This window comes from Taudactylus pleione, unplaced genomic scaffold (genome assembly GCF_031769625.1).
Source record: "Taudactylus pleione unplaced genomic scaffold, aTauple2 ptg001573l, whole genome shotgun sequence".
NCBI classification, from domain to species: Eukaryota; Metazoa; Chordata; class Amphibia; order Anura; family Myobatrachidae; genus Taudactylus; species Taudactylus pleione.
In genome coordinates, this window is record NW_028285970.1 from 7,364,573 (window position 1) to 7,385,573 (window position 21,001).

The window sequence follows — 21,001 nt, forward strand, 5'->3', positions numbered from 1 at the left end:
ACACAACAACCTAACACAGTGGTACAGTGGTCTCGGCCTAGCGCCGCACGGTGGGGGTACAGTGGGTACACAACAACCTAACACAATGGTACAGTGGTCTCGGCCTAGCGCCGCACGGTGGTGGTACAGTGGGTACACAATAACCTAACACAGTGGGACAGTGGTCTCGGCCTAGCGCCGCACGGTGGTGGTACAGTGGGTCCACAATAACCTAACACGGGTACAATGGCCTAGCGCCGCACGGTGGTGGTACAGTGGGTTCACAATAACACAAGGGTACAGTGGTCTAATACCAAGATACAAGGGCCTCACTGAGGGCTTACCTGAACTGTCAACTCGCGTTCGGGACTCCCTCCAGCGACGATCCGCCTGCTCCGACGACTCCTCCGCTCTCCTTCTCCTGCCCGCAGGCGGGGATTTTAAATATCCTGCCGCACGGGCTCCTGGGCTGGATGACGCGGTGGGCCCTCATTGGCCCGCCGCGTCGCCGGGTGATGACGCGCCCCAACACGTGGGCGCGTCCGGCGACGCAGGGTCCGGTCCTTGCCGGCGCCTTCGTGGGAGGGGGGGCCCGCGGCCCCGGACCTCCCACACTAATATGGGGGCCCTATATGAGGGCACTACTACAGGGGCCCTATATGGGGGCATAACTATGGGGGCACTACTATATGATTTTCTTCCCTTCAAATCAAGGGGGTAACGTCGGCGTATCTAAATATATTTTGGGGTAAAAGGTAAAAAAGTTCCCTGACCTCTGATGTACATCATATAAATCAGAAATGGAATATAATAAAACATTCGAATAAAAGACTGTTGTTTCTTGTGTGAACAGATATAAATTTGCTGCTTATTTTTCAAATTAGAACAAGTACAAATTGCAGATAAAACAGAATATATAAAAAATATACAAAACCAGATACCGGAAGATGTATCAATCTGGATACACAAAAGTAACAAACATTACGTATATTATATTAACTTATCAATACAATATATTTTAAAATAAAATCTATAACGTGCAAATTATCATATCCAGTCGTTCACATTACACTAACTATTGTAACCCTGAGTCACCATAAAGGGTTTATGAGGAAGAGAAAATATAAAAATTACGTACAGAATATGGTAAATAAATATAAAAAGGAGAATTGGGTGGAATGATAATTTTCGGGATTACATCCCCTCCCCTTAAGGCGAGATAAATAAGAAAAGAGAAGACACAGGGTGACTTAAAAGAGTGACATACAAAGGCCTACAGGTAAAAATCCTAAGTAGTCTGTCTTAGCAAGAACCATTCCGTGTGCTAAAAAACTTTTCCAAATGTTATTTTGAGTTTGATTAGATAAGCACTGTATATACGGTTCCCATTTGCGTGAGAGAGACAAAATCCCTTTTTCAATATTAAGGATAGCCATGCGGCGTTCACAGTACAGGACCTCCAATACTGCTGTTTTCCATTCACTCAACGTGCGTGCTGATTTTAAGATCCAATATTTGAGTATTAGTAGTCTGGCCACTGTTACCATAACCCTTAGGGAGGGCTTCCACATATCCAAATAGGATTTCGACTCCCATACCGAAAAGTCAACAAAAAGAAGTGCGGCAGCATTTTTAGAGACTTTGATTTGTAGTGTAAAATTAATATAATATAGGACTTTGTTCCAAAATTTGCTAATCTTTCTGCAATACCAAAGATTATGAGAGAGCGAAGCATTTGGGCAGTTACATTTTATACATCTTCCACTCTTGTTTTCTTTGGGCAGGAGATATGCAAGTACGATTAAGTATCCTAAGGTGAATCTCCTGTAACTGTGCAGACGTGAGGCATGGTAACACATCATCTAGGCCTGAGAGAATTGACTCAAAGTCGTGCAAGTAGGGAATGTCTGCCTGCCATGCCATTGTTATAGCCGACCAAGCAGTTATGGGCAAATCAATTAAATAACCATAAAGGTTTTTTATCTTCAATTTGGTTGAACAACATAAAGTGAGAATACAGGATAGAACATCTGGGGTGTCTGATCTTCGTAGTGGGTTATTCAATGATTGAATATAATGACTGGCCTGTAAGAACATAAAGAACAGAGTGGGGGAAACAATATTTTTCATGCAGCTGTGTTAATGAGTATATAGCGCCACCTGGATCATATAAATCATTGATGGACATAACACCTTTATGTGTCCATTGTTTATACAAATGATTGTCGAGAGGGAGGGAAATTTGGATTACCCCACAAGGGGATGTACGGGGAGGAAGAGGGGTCTGTCTTCAAATGTATATTAACCTGTAGCCATGCGTAATAAGTATCCCAAAACAAAATGTTGGAACGGAGGGCTGAAGGGAGTTTTGGTGTGTGTAGTAGAGCTGCTGGAGCATAGGGATGAAATGGAGCTTTCTCTAAAATAGGATTGCTGTAATGATCAGTATGAAGTAACCAGTCAGCTATATATCTAAACAGAGCTGATTTTGCAAAAACAGCAATATTCAGAGCACTGAGTCCTCCTTTGCATTTTGGCAAATACATTCTGGAGCGTGGCATCCTCGGCTTCTGGTATTTCCAAATAAATTTAAAGAAAATTTGGGTATATCGTAACATATCAGCTTTTGTTAGTGTTGTAGTTAGAGATTGTAAGATGTATGCTAGCTTTGGAAATATTCTATTTTTAATCACTGTAACTCTGCTTAGAAGTGAAAGTTTCAGGTCTTTCCAATTTAAAAGTTGGGACTGTAATCTGTTTAGGAGTGGGGTAAAATTAAATAATAAAGGGAAGATAACCGAACTGGTATATAAATACCCAAATATTTAAGCTTATGTGTCGTTATTGTAAACGAGAGGTGATGTGAGGTTAGAAAAGTAGGTGCGTTAATAGGAAGCAATTCTGATTTGTCTATATTGATGCGATAACTTGCAAAGGAACTGAAGGTAGAGACTGTATCTAGGATTGCAGGAATGGTACATAAAGGATCTGAAATGAAGACTAACATATCATCCGCAAATGAGATTAATTTACACTCCTGTTCTCCAATAGTAATGCCTTTAACGTTTGCATTTTGTCTCAACGCAATCGCTAGGTGCTCAAGCGCAATTGCAAATAGGAGTGGGGATAATGGGCACCCCGGTCTCGGTCCTCTCTGAATACAGAAAGGGGGTGACATGTACCTATTAGTGAGGACCCTAGTGGTAGGGGAAGTATATAATTTCATCATAATCTCCACACAAGAGAGGGGTATGCCACAGCGGATTAAAGATTCAAACAAGTCATCCCAGGTTACCAAATCAAAAGCTTTCTCTGCGTCAAGCGATAACAGGAACCTGGGATCTTGTGTCAGCGCCCTGCGAAGATTGCAGCACGGTGAGGACTTTCCTAATGTTCGTAACTGAGTTCCTGCCCCACACAAACCCAGTTTGGTCTGAGTGTATGATCGATGGAAGTATCACCTGAAATCTCTCAGTCAGTATCTTCGTCAGCAGTTTATAGTCTACATTAAGTAGAGATATGGATCTCTATGAAGAGGGCAATAGGGGGTCTCTTCCTTGCTTTGGAAGGACTTTTACAGTGGCTGAGTTTAAAATACTGAGGGAGAGGCCCTCCATCTAGTAGAGAATTAAACACATTAGTTAGGGACTCAGTTATACAAGGATGTAAGATTTTAAAGAATTCTCCACTAAGACCATCAGGGCCTAGAGTTTTGAATGTTTTTATTGATTTAATATCTTGGTCAACTTCATTTGAGGTAATTTTACTAGTGAGGCTTTCTGCCTACGTAGAAGAGATTTGTGGTAGGAGGTGAGTGTCCCATAAAGCTTGTTTTTTCTGACTCAATATTTTTTTCCGCTATCAAAAACTTTATTCCCAGGAACCAATATCAGCTATATCATCCCCTTTAAAAAGTGTATTAGAATGTTCATCCTTGAGTCCTGCTATGTTGTTATGTGACTTTTTGCTTCTCAACATGTTTGAAAGTAGATGACTAGGTTTATTGCCATGTCTGAAAACATGTAGTTTGCCTGAATAAATGTATTTGTCGTCCATCTGAGCAATGGTTTGGTCGAAGTGCAGCTTACATTCTGTGTATGTAGTTCTGTTTAATGGTCAGGGAGAGGCTTGAAAAGCATTTGTTAGTGAGGTTTGGGCCGATCTGTATGCGATATCTTGTTCTTTCTTATACTTTTTCATAAAGGAGATAATATCTCCACGTAATATAGCCTTTGCCAAAATAAACCTGGGTTATCTTTATGGTACTGGTTATTCATTTCATAAGTAGCCCTGGCTGTTTCAAGCATTGATTTAAATTTGAGGGAGGAGGCAAGTTTTGCTGGAAATCACCACTTAGTGTGATTCCCCAGGGTGAACTTCCCTTGTATATCTACCCACACTGGGGTGTAATCTGATATAGAAATAGGTTCAATCTTGGTATCTATGACCAGTGGGGATAATGAGTTGGGTAGGTAGAAATAATCAAGTCTGGAGAACGCAGTGTGAGTGGATGAGAAATATGTGTAGTCCAGTTCAGTGGGATGTCTTGTTCTCCATATGTCTAGCAAATTAAGGGCCTGATTCAGAGCCGGACGCACTGACCAGAGCGCTCGCTCTGAATCAGGGCCCTCCTACCTAAAAATGGAGCGGCCTCCTGGCCGCTCGCATAGCTGTGGGTGACCACCCACAGCTTATGCGAGCGGCCAAAAAGATGGTCGCGATGGTCAAGACCATCGCGACCATCGGGCTTGCGATGAGACCCTGCGGCAGGGTCTCGCTGCCGCAAGCCCAGGACTGCTTTTGGCTCTATCAGAGCAAAAAGCACTCCCACTGACATCACTAGTGATGTCAGTGGGGACGGCTCCAGACGGAAGGCGTTCCCATGGGGACGCCTCCGGCTGGGCAGCAACGCCTCCAGCACGCCCACCAAAGGGGGCGTGCTGTCAGTCACCATTGACAGCACTCCCCTTTGGTGCGAGACCCATAGCGACAGCTTGGCTGTCGCTATGCGGGTCTCGCGCATGCGCACGACGGAGCTCCCTTCGTCGTGCGCATGCGCACTAGGGCACCATCGACCTGCTGGCCAGCGCTCGCGAGCGGATCTGAATTAGGCCCTAAGTTCTTTAGCAATGTAATTCAGCCCTATTTCTACTTCAGGGTCCATAGGGGGTCCACAGGGTTGACCTTGGGGTATAGGTTGGGAACCAAATCCGGGCACCACGCAGTTAAAGCTTTTAGCTCCCAGGATGCACTTGGGTCCACTCTCCCTATAACCCCGCCCCCCAGCCAGAGGCACTTCAGTTTAAGTTGGTGCCCGGCCGGAGTCGGGTCACCGTTACTGCAGGGGGGCTGCTTAGCAGCCCCTAAGCTTAAAAGAGTTTTATTTTATTATTTTTTTTTACTACTCTTCAGAGCGGCAGCATCAGACTGTCCAATGGACGTCTGAGCTGCCGCTCCTACACCCCGCCGGCGCTGCGACGCTAGTACAGATCTGGGGATCGCAGCGGGACCCCAGAGTCTGTACTAGCCGGGCTCTGGAGGAATCCCTGGGCTGCTGCCGGATCGACGGGGACAGGTAAGTCGCGTGGTCACCGGTTGCGGTGACCCGCGTGTACATGCAGCCTTATGCCTCCGGTCTCTGGGGACAGACCGGAGGCGCTAGCGGTGGCGGCGGGCTCCCCCTCCATGGAGGCATACCCCGCGTGTCCACAGCCCACCAGGGATTAATCCCGGGGGGTTAATTGCTAGCCAGGGGAGGAAGCCTTCCCTGTCTAGCGGCTCCTCCCCTCAGCTCAGCGCGCCTTTCAATAATACAGTCTGGCGTCGCTGAGCTGCTTCCTCCGCGGGCCACGCTTCTTCTGAGGTCTCCAGCGGCCATTTTCTCTCTGTGGTGCTGCAGAACTCTTAGGATGTCAGTGAGCCCAGTCCCCCTGCGTACCTGGCCATTTTGGGTGAGTGTACACAGCGCTATAGCCTTCCCAGACACTGAATCTGGGCAGTTGAATGTAGCGACATTGTGCAGTATATTATATGTCATGCTTATGTATGTATATATATTTTTCTGCATTGTATGTGACTTATGCTAGTGCTGACTGTCTGCTTTTTCTCTCACCTGTCAGTGTATATCTATCCCTTTTCTTTATCTGCCCTAATACAGGTGTACCTGGGGTGGTTCTGAGACCTCACATATATATATTTGTTAATATCTGTGAGGTTTGTCACATACTGTTGCGTGCTGCACGTTGCCATATTTTAGATGGAACTGTGAGTTGCGTACGCTGATAATGGGTTCCTGCAGCTAATCTTAGCGTCAGTCAGGACCGGTATGGCGCTGCTTAATATTTCCGTCAAGATAGTCAGATATATCTGACCAGGAGATTGCACACGATACTGCACCCATTATTGCTATCCTGCAAGTCATAGCCTGCAGGAATTAGTGCGGAGGATTTTAACTCAGAAAGGTTTTCGTATGCGGCACCATCTGGTGCCGGGCCCCTTGCACGACCCCCTTAAAGGGCGTTGTTTCTCAGGATCCTCTCCTTTGAGGATCGCCGGGCGGGCCCCATTGTCGTCACTCGCTTGGAGTTACTTCACCATACTGCCCTTTTGAACTCTGGGTATCTCGCAATTTCTTGCAATTTACCCCTGTGTCACAGACTATCGCTCCCTGCCGGGGTTTTTCACAGTACATGAATTACCTCCGATACCACATCGGTCTGTCATTCCCCTTGCAGGGATTACCACAACGGCCACCCTGGTGGATGTCGTTTTATACGAAATACTAATTGGCGTGATATACGCCCTGTGGTTACTGACCAGTGGCTCTGCCGTGAACTGGATGGTATATTCGGCTCTTTCCCTCTCACATGGGGGGGAGCCGATCTCAAGTATTATTATCCCTGCTTTGGGGCTGGTAGCCAGGCTCATTCTGGATATAGAGAATGTCGATCCTGCACCAGTATCATACATCTCCCGTTTTCTGCCCAGCGGGTGGATCTCATAGCGGGAGTCTGGCTGTCCCCAGATACGAGGAGTCACAAAGGCCTCCTGTTTCCCATTCCCTGAGGGTCCTCACAAGTAATGGAAATCCCCTTCTGGGATGGATTTGTATGTTAATCATCGGGTTACAGGCATTAATACGCCTCCCATCCCGGCCTGGACGAATTTTACGGATCCGTAGGTGGTAACTTTGCCTGAAATCAATGTACTCGTTTTCAGGGCCTGTTGCCCGTCCTACCATGGCCATCGCATGGTGATGCTTTTGTGACGTTTTTCCCCTCCAACACGTCTGAGGTTCAAATATCTTTTTGCCGCTCACAAAATATGTAGTGGTCATATGTGGGATTACCTCATGGGATGCCGGTCTTCTAACTTTCAGGGTTTCGGCGGCGTCTGTATCCGCCGCAGTACCCTATGGCTGCGTTATGGGAAAGCAGAGGTGCACACTCCTTCCAGGGGGAAGTTCTTGTTTGGTCCTGACCTTGACAAGATCGTTGCATCATTGGCAGTATCACTAATGGGGAGATACCGTCTTTAGCTACTCCCACTACATTCGGACTAACTCTGTTAAGTCTTTTTGTCCTCAGGGTCAGCCTAAAGGCCTGTTTTTTCCTAGGCTGTCGGCCTCCACGGGGGCCACCTTATCCAGTACCGAGCAGTCCTGGACTTCCGGACGACCCTGTTTCTACACCTGAGGATATACCCTCAGCCTGACGGGACAGGTCTACATCTGGGGAATTTCCAGAGTGAGGTACTGATTCTCAACGGCCTCTCATTGCTCATGCAGCCTCCTCACAGGCATTGTTACACGGGCCCTTCTTCAGAACTGATCAGGGCCTTACAATCCCAGAAAGCTATACAGTCTTTGTGGTAAGCAGAGCTATTTCGGCCAACCTCACTATCTCAGTGAGGGACTGGTTGTTCTACTTTCTTTTTGGGGCGGTGACCGACTGGTCCTCCTTTGCCTATACTCTGTCTCAAATCCCTGAATCAGATTCCAACGGTGCCTTGACTCAGGTGGAATCGTCCATGCTCCATCATCCGATGTTTGGAACCTGGGGATTTTATGGTATATCCGAGTATTCAGGATACGTACCTACGGGTACATACAGAGCCCTCTCATCAGCATGGGTTCAGGTCTGCTGTGCCACAGCAACACTTGTAAGTTTCGGGCTCTGCCTTTTGGGGCTGTCCTCAACTCCACCGGGGTTTACCAGCTTTATGGATTTTCTGACAGTTCACCTGTTCAGTGTATCCGAATGCTCCTTTCTCTGGACGGTCTCCTACTTTTAGCAGGATCACCAAGGTACTTTACCGCCAGGTCAGGATAACCGGGGCTTCTTCTCGTCACAGAAAAGTCCTCCCTGCATCCCTCACAGGGTTTTCTTCATCTGGGAGCACTGCTGGATTCTCAGAATCTGAGAATTTTTCTGGCGTAAGACAAGATCTCCACTCTTCAACTTCGAGTGTGCGGATATCTACGCAGTCGACATATGTCATTACTCTTTGTGATGCGCGGTCTACCAGAGTGTCTACCTTTTGGTAGGGTGGAATGTGCTCAGTTCCATTCCAGGCCTTGCCATAATTGACTCCCCTCCAGATGGATCGAGTTTTTTCCATCGGATCGCTGTTCGAACGATGATACTTTCTACGGAGGCGAGTTGGTCTCTGTCCGGGTGGCTATGGCCATCTCGTCCAGGGTGTTCTTTGCTAAAGACAGTGTCTGGTCCGCATTCATTTCGGGGCAGTTGGACGTCTGTCGCTTCTGCCCTGCCACTTACCTTGTTGATACTTTAAGCTGTCTTGGACTTTCACTCTGGCCTAACCCATTTGTCACGGTAAACCTGAATAGGTTCAGTCCGACAGTGTCACAACAGTGGCTTCCATCTAGGCAACACTGGTAGTTGGGTGGCAATGTTAGGAATGTCACCCATTCTGACATAGTCCAAGGGTCTTCTCCTGGCCAACTCTGCGGTGTTTATTCCCGGAGCTCTCCATTGGGAAGCGGGCTTCCTCAGCCGTCACGGCGTGCATCCCGGGGACTAGTCTCTTCTCCAAGAGAGGTTTCAACTCCTGGTGAGCAGAGGGGGCCTCCCTGAGGGGATTGATCCCCATGGCCTTCTGACTCGATCACACATTACCGGTGTTACAGTCCAGCTCTAGGAGTACTGAAGCTACCTTCAGTGACTCTTTGTCAGTGAAGTGGTCCTTCCACTTTGTGTACCTGTGTCCTCCGGTCTCCCTTCTTCCTCGAGGTCTTCGGAAGTTTAATTCGAGACGGAGGGGCTTTCCTTCTGGGGGCTCCAGGTCGTCCCAAACATCACTGGTACTAAGATTTTCGGAGTCTCCTCCTCGATGCTCCGTTCCTACTGCTTCACTATCTGGACCTGTTGTCTCAGGGTCCTTGTTTTTCCCTGGATCTGGATCGCTTGTCTTTAACTGCGCCCCTACTGTGGTCCTCGGGCTTCCCTGGCTCTGTCTTCATTGAGATGTTTAGAGCAGATAGGCCAGACTTTGCTGGGATCTGCCACGGACTGTGGCATACATAATTCTTATGGTATCGTACCTGTCGATACGATCCTCCGGTGTCCAGGATTTCCAGATATTCTGGCATTCCTTCCAGCTGGCTTGGGTTTCACCCTTGGCCTGGCCTTCCTGACAGTGCGGATCTCTACACTGTCGGTATGGTTAAGATATGGAATTGCTCCGCTCTGGTATCCAGTTCATCCTTTGGAGTGTTTTCTGGATTATGTCTCCACTTGTCCTCCCTAGGGACTCCTGGGGAGTTAGTAGTGGTTCTTTGTTCCCTCCGGGGACAGTCAATGGAACCGCTGGTTGTGATAGCCATTACATGGTCTATTGTTTAAGCTCTCTCTCTCTCTCTCTCTCTCTCTCTCTCAGGGTGTTTAAATCAACCAGGAGAGTGTCTGAATGGGGAGCGTTCTCATGTGGCTCCCTCTTCTGGAGGGCATCATGTCAGGGTGTGAGTTGCTCTCGCCCTGTGTTTCTTCTTAAAGTGGTTTTTAGGTTCCATATTATTCTGGAACTTATGGTATGGCCATTCAGTTCCCAGTCCTCTCGGCTGTTGTGGCCTCATGGACTGTGGTCCGGCCTCTTTGGCTTTATGTGATCCGTTCAAGTTCCTTATGGTAAGCGGACTCCTTATTGGTGGTCTGCGGTTTCTGGTTTTAACAGGAAACGATGGCCGGCCTATAATGAAATGTTGACTGGATGGCCTCGTATGTCTTCCTCAGGGGCCTACCCATGGGTGGGCATTTCTGTCGTTGAGGCTTGTTTTTTTCTCGGGCCGTGTAACCCTCGTGGGCGGCTCGTCGTGGCGCCTCGGCTGTTTTGCCTTACTAGGTGTCCACGTGGTCTTCTGTCCATACCTTTTTAAGGTTCTAGGCATTGGTTTCCTTTGCCTCTCAGGATGCTTCCTTTTTGGCGACGGATTCTCCTCTCAGCACAGGAGCGTCCCCACCCTTGGTTGAACTGCTTTGGGACATCCCCAAGGTCAACCCTGTGGACCCCCTATGGACCCTGAAGTAGAAAACAAGAGATATGGTAAGAACTTACCTTTGTTATCTCTGTTTCTACGAAGTCCATAGGGTCCACAGGGCGCCCGCCCTGACGCACCTGGCTTCATATGGGCTGTGTTACTGGTCACCGGCTTCCCGTCTCCTTTTCTGTGAGTATGGTTCTAGAGTGTTCCAGTTTTCTCTCTCTTTTTCTCTCCTCCTCCGGCCTTTGGCTACTTACAATCTGAGGTGCCTCTGGCTGGGGGGCGGGGTTATAGGGAGAGTGGACCCAAGTGCATCCTGGGAGCTAAAAGCTTTAACTGCGTGGTGCCCGGATTTGGTTCCCAACCTATACCCCAAGGTCAACCCTGTGGACCCTATGGACTTCGTAGAAACAGAGATAACAAAGGTAAGTTCTTACCATATCTCTTGTTTTTAGGCTGCTTAGGTGAAGAACGAGAGGAAATTTTCCTATCTAAGAATGGAGAAGCGACCAAATTAAAATCTCCGCATAGTATAATTTCGGAATCAGTAAAGGGGTATAGCTTATTAATCCGACCCAGGAAAAATGATTTGTCATAGGCATTAGGTCCGTAAACATTGCATAAGCAATATCTGGTGCCATCTATTGTGGCGTTGATAATAATGATAAATCGGCCGTGTTGGTCCACTTCAGTAGAGTGTATAGTATATTGGATCCCCTTTCGTAGCAGTATTGCTACTCCACGAGCTCTAGAGGTGTAGGAGGAAAAGGCTATTACTTGGTGGTGTAGCATATTAAGTTTAACATGTTCTGCAGGGGTTAAATGGGTTTCCTCTAAATAAGATTTGATCTTGTTAAGATATGTTAATATACATCTCCTCTTAACTGGAGTATGTATCACCCTAACATTCCACGTACAAAATCTAAGGTGGGAGGACATCACATGATTCAAAAATTAGGTAGTGTGAATAGTGGAAAATCAGGTGATGGTGAAATGAGATCTCTCCCGGATAACCGTACGCAATATTTATAGTCAAAGCAACACAGATATGCAGATCATTATAAAATGTGAGTGGGCATTGCAAGGCAGAAATCTTTAAATGCACTAACTGTCCACATTTAAACATAAAGAACAAAATAAAATAAAAACAAAGAAATATAGAATTACAATATAACATCTTATCGGAAACAATGCTGTAATCACAGCCATCATAGTAACTAGCATAATTGAAAACTGGCAAGCAGTGAATTATCACCACAAGTGGAAAAACAGAATTATACAAACAAGCAAGTGTATAATTAATTATCAATAAAAGTAAGGAAAAGAAAACCTGATCAGTTCAATGGAGTAGAAGAAAGGGGTCGTCACAACATCAGTCATTATGGTCCATCTCAGAAGCACCGGACGCCTCAATCTCCTCACTGAGGAATGCCTGAGCATCAGCCACTTCAGTGAAATCTTTTGCTCCTTCAGAGGTATATATACGGAGTCTAGCCGGGTATATGAGAGCAAATCGGGTTCCAAGTTTGAGTTGTGAGCACACCGGGGACATATTTCTACGAGCTCTGGCTACCTCTGCTGAGTAGTCTTGGAATAGAAGGGTACGCTGTCCATCCCATTGAATTGGACCTTTTTGTTGAGCTGTTGACCAAATGAGATCTTTGACGGAAGTTCAGACATTAAATATAACCGCCCTGGGGTGGGTATTGTTAGAGTCTCGATAAGGGCCCAGACGGTGAGCATGTTCTGTTTCCAAGGCTTGTAATTGGGCGGGGATGCCGATGTACAAATTTAGTCAGATCTGCACCTTTAACTGATTCCTTGGGCCCAAGGCCCAAGGTTGTTGTGCCTAGATCTGTTTTCTAGATCGTCTACCTTAGATAACAGTTGGGATTGGGTGGATGTCAGAGAGGAAACTTGCTGTTTCAGTTCCGAGAGTTCATGGAAATTGGCGCCTATTCTATTCTCATTTTCTGACACTTGTTGGGAAATGGTTGACATTCGTGACTTGATATCAGACAATGCTCCCATGAATTTATCTGCTTGTTTTTGTAAGAGTGGTTCTACAGTCTCTCATATTGCTCTAACAATCGCTGTATATGAGAGAGGAGCAGGAGTTTGGTCTGTTAAGTTGCGTGTGTCTGTGGTGCAGAGTGTCATCTGCGTTTTCCATGGTTTGATCAGAACGCTTATTGCTTCCTCTAGCGCGTGGCGTTTTGGGAGTAGGCGGCGGGGCCGTGTGTTTATCCATGGGTGAGAGAGACCGTGAATGTTGTCAATATAATCACTTATGGTGTAAAAGAAATATCTTGTCGATGACCCGTGATTACAAAAGCCAAAAGCTTCACATTTCAGTTAGAAAGATGTGCAAAGAGAAAAAATATTTCAATAGCACCACCTTATGGAGAGAATCCAGTGTTACAGGAAATCTTTAGAGGATTAAAAAGACTACACTGTAACTCCAAGCATATGTAGAAAGGGTAATAATGCTTTCGGTGTGCTATGTACAGTAATGGAGTTTGTTGCTGTATGTGTGTGTTTGTGTGTGTATATGTATATATAATATAAATAAAAATAATTCTCTATCCAGAGGATATCTGGTGTGTGAGGCAGTACCTGAATCCCTGTGGGATGAAGGGCAGACCACAAAATGGCTCCAGTTTTCTGCATGCTTGAGTATGGAGATGGTCACACAGGCTGTCTTGACCTGTATGACTCCTGGCTTCAGTGTGGCTCTGGAGACCTGGCCAGCAGAGTCTCCGTGTGTGTCCCAGCTAGCGGTCACAGGGCCTGCAGTAGCAGGTTGTGTGTCAGCATGCGGGGCTGGGACTCTCACTATAGAGGGAGTCTGGCTCCGGGACAGTGTGTTGCTGCTTTGCTAGGCCTCGAGTCCCGATTGCCGATGTCCGGGTGTCGGAGGGCTCGTCAGGTACTAGGGACACTTGCCCTGGGGGGTAAAGATATTTCCCTATGGCAGAGCTGCAGCGGGGAGAGGAAGCAATCCGGCGTTCAGCGGTGGTTTGGCTCTGTATTAACGGAGCTCTGGTGCCATGCTGCCTTCTTCCTCTGCGTCCAGACCACGCCCCCCTGTGTCTGTGTAGTTGATTATAATGCCATTAGTGAAGGTGGAATTTCTGCTTTGTATGTGACTATATGCTAGCGTTGTCTGACTGTGATTTATTTTTCTGTCAGCCATTTTACTTTCCCTATAACCTTTCTTCTCTCCAGCCCTAGCGGTACAGTGCTGTCAGGGTGGGAATTGACCTCCACAGTTAATTGCTTTTCTGTCTGGGGGGTCACATACAGCCTACATACACTCATTACTATGTCTGGGAGTGAGGATTCTGTACTTATTGATGTCCCTATCCTCCTATCCTGCTCCAAATGTAAGGCAGGAATTGGGGAGGGGGTTGTGATTACTGGGGATTTATGTACTACGTGTCATGCCCTTTCAGGTCCACCTGCGGTCTCTGCATCGGTGCAGGAACCTCCCTGTGCTTGTTTTGCTCAGGCATGGACAACCATTGCGGGACGTTTGACTGTTCCCCCTGCGTTTCCCCAGTTGAGGTTTACGCAGCAGGCGGTGGTCCCTTCTCCCATACAGGGGCAGATGATGGTGGCACAGTGCCTCCCTCAGCAGACAACATCTCCTCAGGTCTCTCCGGAGCCTATTTGGGTAAGCTCTCTGTCTGCCACAGTGCAAAACCTGACAGAGATTTTACAAGAGGACTTACCACTGCGGCGTTCTAAAAGACCGTTCTTGTCATCTCAATCTACACATTATGGTGACGATGACATGACATCAGATGACGGTGAGATCCATGATTTATCTGACTCTGAGCCCCTTCCTGGGGAGGTAGAGTCTAAATCTAAGATATATATATTCCAGGCCTGATACGGGCAGTCCGTGTGGCCATGGTAATTGAGGATGAAGACCCCCCTGCAGCTAAGGTTAAATATGCCTATTTTAAGGATCTTAAGGGTAACGCTGCTTTATTTCCTCTATCTGATCAACTAGTGGATTATTTGGAGGAGGCGTGGAAATTTCCGGGAAAGCGCTTCCAACCTCAAAGACGCATGGCTTATGCCTACCCCTTTTGTGGAGGATTATTTCTCTAAATGTGAAACTCCCCCTCAGGTGGATTCTCATGTGACGCATCTGGTGAAGAGTGCGACCTTGCCTATGCTGTCCATGTCCTCTCTGAAGGATGTTACGGATCGCAAGGTGGATGTTTGTTTGAAGTTCATATACTCCCTCGCTGGAGGGGCTTCCTGACCGGCCATGGCTATCTGCTGGGTAGCTAGAGCCATTGAACGCTGGGAAGATGCCTTGGAGACATCTTTTTCTTCAGATACTGCCGGTGAGCAACTAGAGCTGGTGGTCAATACCCAGGATTCACATTAATGAGGCGGCTTTGGATGTCAGTCTTCTCACTTCTAAGATTTCAACTGCGGCAGTTTCAGCTTGCCGCTCTCTGTGGTTACGCTCTTGGAGGGCGGATGCAGAATCCAAGAAAGGATTGGAATGTTTACCTTATAATGGTCAGGTCCTGTTTTGGTCCTGATTTGGACAAAATTGTGGATACGTTGGCAGAAGCAAAATCTGCATGTCTGCCCTCGGCCTCAGCTCCATCAGGGTCTGGGACCTCGTCCTTTCGGTCCTATTAGCCCCAGAGAAAGCCTAAGCTACAATCCTTTCCTAGACCATCAGGTGCCAAAAAGGCTGCCATGCCCAAGAAACAATCCTGGAGCACCAGATGTCCGGCTGCCAAGCCTGACGATAAGCCCTCAGCCTGACTGGACGAGCCTCACCTTGGGGGACCCCAAGGTGGGAGGCCGACTTCTTCAGTTCACCCAGTGCTGGTGTCGGACCACCACAGACACTTGGGTAAGGGAAGTGTTCTCTCACGGGTACGCCCTCTTCTTCTGCAGAAGGCCTCCCCATCAGTTCTTCTCCCCGGGCCTTCAGTCGAACCTGGACTAAGCCTTAGAAATCCAGGAAGTAGTGCAGACTATGCTCCAGGCAGGGGTCATAGTGCCTGTCCTGTTACCCCAAAGGGGGACGGGTTATTATTCCAACCTCGTTCTGGTACAAAAACCAAACTGATCGTACTGTCCTATCCTCAACCTCAAATCCCTGAACAGATTTCTGAGGGTGCCTCTGTTCAGGATGGAGACCCTGCGCTCCATTATTTTGGCTATGGAACCTGGGGATTTTATGGTGTCTCTGGATATTCAGGATGCATACCTGCATATCCCAATTGCTTCGGCTCACCAGCGTTTCCTTGGGTTTGCCGTGGTGCACCAACATTTCCAGTTTCAGGCCCTACCGTTTGGCCTTTCTACAGCTCCGTGGGTGTTTACTAGAGTTATGGCTGCCCATTTGTGACTACAGGGGGTCCGCCTTTTACCCTACCTGGATGACCTTCTACTGTTAGCCGGGTCTCCAGAGGTACTTCACCACCATCTAAAGCTGACAATATCTGTGTTGCAGACTCACGGCTGGTTGATAAACTGGAAGAAGTCCTCCCTGAGTCCTTCTCAAAGGATGCCTTACGTCGGAGCCCTGTTGGATTCTCAACAGCAACGGATCTTTCTGATTTCAGAGAAGATCTCTGTGTTGCAGTCACTGGTCCGCAGGTGCCTGCACAGTCGCCGAGTGTCCATTCATTCGGCAGTGAGGTTGCTGGGATCCATGGTGTCGACCTTCTACATGGTGGAGTATGCCCAGTTTCATTCGAGACCTCTGCAGAAATTGATCCTCTCCAGATGGAATGGGTTGCCTCGTCGGATAAAGACACAGACAATGGTGCTTTCTCCGGAGATACGTCTGTCTCTGGCCTGGTGGCAGCAGACGTCTACTCTCAACAAGGGACGCCCCTTTTGGATCCCGGACTGGGTCCTCCTGACGATGGACTCCACTCTCCGGGGTTGGGGCGCAGTGACAGGTCCCTACTCGTTTTTCAAAGACGGTGGACGTTAGCGGAATCTGCTCTTCTGATCAACATATTGGAACTTCAGGCAGTATTCAGGGCTCTTCAGCAAGCAAAACTCATTCTTCATGGGAAAACCCATGCAAGTTCAGTCAAACAACGCCACCACGGTGGCTTACATAAACCGTCAAGGAGGAACTCGAAGTCAGACGGCTCTGACAGAAGAGTCCCGCATTCTGGCATGGGCGGAAGGCCATCTCCCAGCCATCTCGGCAGTGTTCCTTCCAGGAGTACTCAACTGGGAAGCGGACTTCCTCAGCCGTCACGACGTGCATCCAGGGGAATGGTCTCTTCACCAGGAAGTATTTCAGCTCCTAGTGGACAGGTGGGGCCTTCCCGAGATAGACCTCATGGCATCCCGACACAATCGCAAGCTACCAGTGTACGGGTCCAGAACAAGAGACGCAGAGGCTCTCCTGGTAGACGCTCTGTCGGTACAATGGACCTTCCAGTTTGCGTACCTGTTTCCTCCAATCTCCCTTCTTCCACAAGTACTTTGAAAGTTCAAGAAAGAAGGAGGCTGGTGGCTCCAGCGTTGCCCAGATGTCACTGGTCAGAGTCTCTCCGTCGTCACTCCGTTGCTGTTGCCCTACGTCCGGACCTGTTGTCTCAAGATCCTTGCCTTTACCCAGACCTGGGTCATCTGTCTTTGACGGCATGGCTCTTGAGACATCCCTCCTGAAGTCTAAAGGTTTTTACAGCTCTGTGGTTAACACCATGCTCGGAAACCTGCTTCTGCCAGGATTTACCACAGAATATGGCATACCTACTTTGAGTGGTGTCGCCCTAAAGGGTACGGTCCCCAGGTGTGTCGGATGTCCAGGGTTCTGGCTTTCCTGCAGATGGGCTTAGATCAGGCTCTCCGCCTTGCCTCATTGAAGGTGCAGGTCTCTGCCCTATCTGTGTGGTTTCAGAGTAGGATTGCTCCTCTTACTGATATCTGCACTTTTATGCAAGGTGTCCTTCGCATTCAGCCTCCCTTTGTCCCTCTGGTCCTTCCTGGTGATTTGGCTGTGGTCCTGAGGGCTCTCCAAGGACCTCCATTTGAACCCCTGGGCTCAGGGGATTTCAAATGGCTTACAGCGAAGACTGTGTTTCTTCTGGCTATTGCTTCTGCCAGAAGGGTGTCAGATTTGGGGGCTCTCTCCTGTCGCCCTCCGTTTTTGATTTTTCACCAGGACAGGGCGGTGCTTCGGACTCGCCCGGGTTTCCTTCCTAAGGTGGTGTATAGTTTCCACATCAATGAGGAAATTATAGTGCCGGCCTTTGACTCTCCAGACCTTTCGGCAGGTGCGGCCTCATTGAATGTGGTACGTGCTCTCAGAATATACGTGGATCTTACCAGTTCCCCTCGGAAGTCAGACTCCTTGTTTGTCCTCTATGGATTCCACAACAAGGGATGGCCTGCCAATAAACAAACGTTGGCTAGGTGGATTCGTATGACAATCTCTGAAGCTTACACTCATGAGGGCCTTCCAGTGCTGCCCTCGGTTACTGCTCATTCTACTAGGTCTGTGGGTCCTTCATGGGCAGCTCACCGTGGCGCCTCGGCTGTTCAGCTTTGTAAGGCGGCCACATGGTCTTCTGTCAATACCTTTTGTGAGGTATTATGCCTTTGATACCTTCGCCTTTCAGGATGCTTCCTTTGGGCGGCGGATTCTCCTTTCTGCACAAGAGCGTCTCCACCCTTAAAGGGACTGCTTTGGAACATCCCCAAGGTATCCTGTGGATACACTATGGACCCTGAAGTAGAAAAGTAGTTGTGGTAAGAACTTACCTTTTGTTATCTCTCTCTCTACGAAGTCCATAGGGTTCCACAGGACTCCCACCCTGTCGCACCTGTGCTTCAGATGGGCTTTGCTCTGGTCACCGGTGTTCCGTTTCCTTCTGTGTGAGAGTGTGATTCTTGAGTGATCCAGACTTTCTTCTCTTTTTTTTTTTGTCCTCCGGCCTATGGCTTGTTACGTAACTGAAGGTGCCTTGGCCTGGGGGCGATGTATAGGAGAGGGACCCCAGTGCATCCTGGGAGATTAAAATAACTATGTGCTGCCCGAATGACTCCATCATTCGCCTATACCCCAAGGTGTCCTGTGGAACCCTATGGACTTCGTAGAAAGAGAGATAACAATGGTAAGTTCTTACCATATCCCTACTTATTTTAGTAAGGTACAAAGTTATTGTTGGAACCATTATAATTGGTAAGGGATTTTGCATCCTTTAACACCACCGATCTCCTGAACTAAGTGGAGACAGTAATTTTGGATCATTGATGTTGCTGCTACTTTGGGTATTGACAAGCTGCATTTTTAGATGACCGTCAAACAAATTAAGAAAGAAAATTATAAATGTAACCAGGAACTGAGCAGAAGGGTAATTTGCCCATTCATCAGATGGATGATGATGTAATTACCTTACAGAAGTACAGGGGTACGCAACATGTGGCTCCTCGAACTGCTGTGGAACTACACATCCCAAAATGCCTTCCCACAGTATAGCTGTTAGGACTTGCCAAAACTGTAGTTCCACAGCAGCTGGCTTGCCATAGGATTGCCTACCACTGCTGCAGTAAATAGGGTTTAAATAATCTTGTACATTTTGTGTACAAATATAGGTAAATATTTGCTCTTATTTGCACAAAGCAAAAATTATATTTGCATTTCCTTTCTGTTTTCTAGTTTGGGCTTATTTTTGCTGGTGCTCAAAAGAACATTGGCTCTGCGGGCGTCACAGTAGTAATAGTGCGAGAAGATTTATTGGGCTTTGCGCTGAAGGAATGCCCTACAGTCTTGGATTACAAAATACAAGCAGGAAATGGCTCTCTGTATAATACTCCTCCGTGTTACAGGTAACCTTGATTAACCGTCATTTTTGTTATCTCACCTTTACTGTCTTATGAACTTTTAAACATTGTTTGATTATTTTTGTTTTGTAGCTATTCAATTTGCATCCAAACTATTATTTTTTTGGTCTCTCTGTCTCTCTCTGTCTTTCTCTCTGTCTCTTTCTCTCTGTCTCTCTCTCTCTCTCTCTCTCTCTGTCTCTCTCTGTCTCTCTCTCTCTGTCTCCCTCTGCGGGTGTATCTGCATGCAAAATGCTATGTTACAGTATCACTGACACTGTAACGTAGCACTTTGCATGCAGATACACCCACGCTCACACACAGAATATAGGTATGCCGCATATCTTAATCAGCAGAAGCTGCTTGTGCGTTCTATACTGCTGTGCGAATAAGACGCATTTGAAGGTAAAAAGTCGCTCAACAATATGCTCGGCACCACCAGTCACACTGCACTCATGTGTAACGCGACATGTAGCGCACAGAGGATAGATGTATGTGGACATATCTGTAGTTTGTGAATGTGCGGTTAAAATAGCACCTGTCATTGTCTTTCAGCATCTACATTATGGGTCTGGTATTAGAGTGGATCAAGAATAACGGAGGAGCATCGGCAATGGAAAAGCTGAGCATCATCAAATCCGAAATGATTTACAATGTTGTCGACGAATCCAAAGGATTATTTGTGTAAGTCTACAATGTCTACTGTTCTGTATTCAAGGTGGTAATATATACTTAATGGAGCACAACCTATATTTCAAACCCTTAGATGGTGGTGATATGTCTATGTGGGGCTATTATATGCATACCAGTAATATTTTGTGTTTGTAAACCTACTGGATGTATGCTTATTAAACACATATAATATTGGGCTAGAAAATATTAGTTTAGAGAACAGAAAGCATCCTCTCTAACGTACATGACCTGGTTCTGTGTTCTATTGAATTTCATGTGTTAGTGGAGGCCTTTGCTATAATTTTTGAAGGGATATATGTACTTGCAGATGTCCTGTAGAGAAAAAGAGTAGGAGCAGAATGAATATCCCTTTCCGTATTGGGGGTATCAAAGGTGACAGCGCCCTAGAAAAAGAGTTCCTGGAGAAAGCCTCAGCACTTGGAATGATGTCTCTTAAAGGACACAGGTAAAAAAAAAAAAAATGTTTGGTAAATTATTTCGTAGAATGGTAATATGTGTGATATAAAGCATTTTTTGCCGTTCGTCACAAATTTTTTACAGCATCACCCATGTAATGGTTTTCTTTCTTAACAGAATGTCGTTTTATAAGTTCAGATGTGAATTAGGTTTAGTTGGAGGTCATGTGGCACCATTTTTAATTAACTAATTCTGATAAGTGACAATAAGTACACTAATGCAGAGGTTCCCAAAATCCACCTTTGCAGTCCAGGTTTTAAGAATATCCATGCTTGAGCACAGGTGACTTAGATAAATTGACTGAGGTACTAATTATCTGTACTCAAGCATGCATATCCCTAAAACGTTTGGGAAACTCTGCACTAATGGGTCAAAGTATGCCGCTATCCAAAACAGAAAGGTATGCAATTATTATGTCGACATGCACATAATGTTGGCAGTACATGTTGGGTTAGGGTAGAGCTAAGGTTTAAGGTACAGAAAAAAGGCTATTGACTTGACCATGTCGACATTCTATGATTCATATTGAAACATAGGAAA

General features: G+C 46.9%; 1 protein-coding gene across 2 annotated transcripts in view; it reads left to right on the forward strand.

Moving 5' to 3' along the window:
- Positions 1–21,001, forward strand: part of PSAT1 (phosphoserine aminotransferase 1) — a 54,546-nt gene that overhangs the window by 28,237 nt on the left and 5,308 nt on the right. For both annotated transcript variants that reach the window (XM_088464082.1, XM_088464083.1), the window contains exons 6-8: positions 19,149–19,318; positions 19,868–19,996; positions 20,313–20,450. In XM_088464082.1, the coding sequence (XP_088320208.1) occupies positions 19,149–19,318; positions 19,868–19,996; positions 20,313–20,450 (437 nt within the window). The remainder of the gene's footprint in view (positions 1–19,148; positions 19,319–19,867; positions 19,997–20,312; positions 20,451–21,001) is intronic.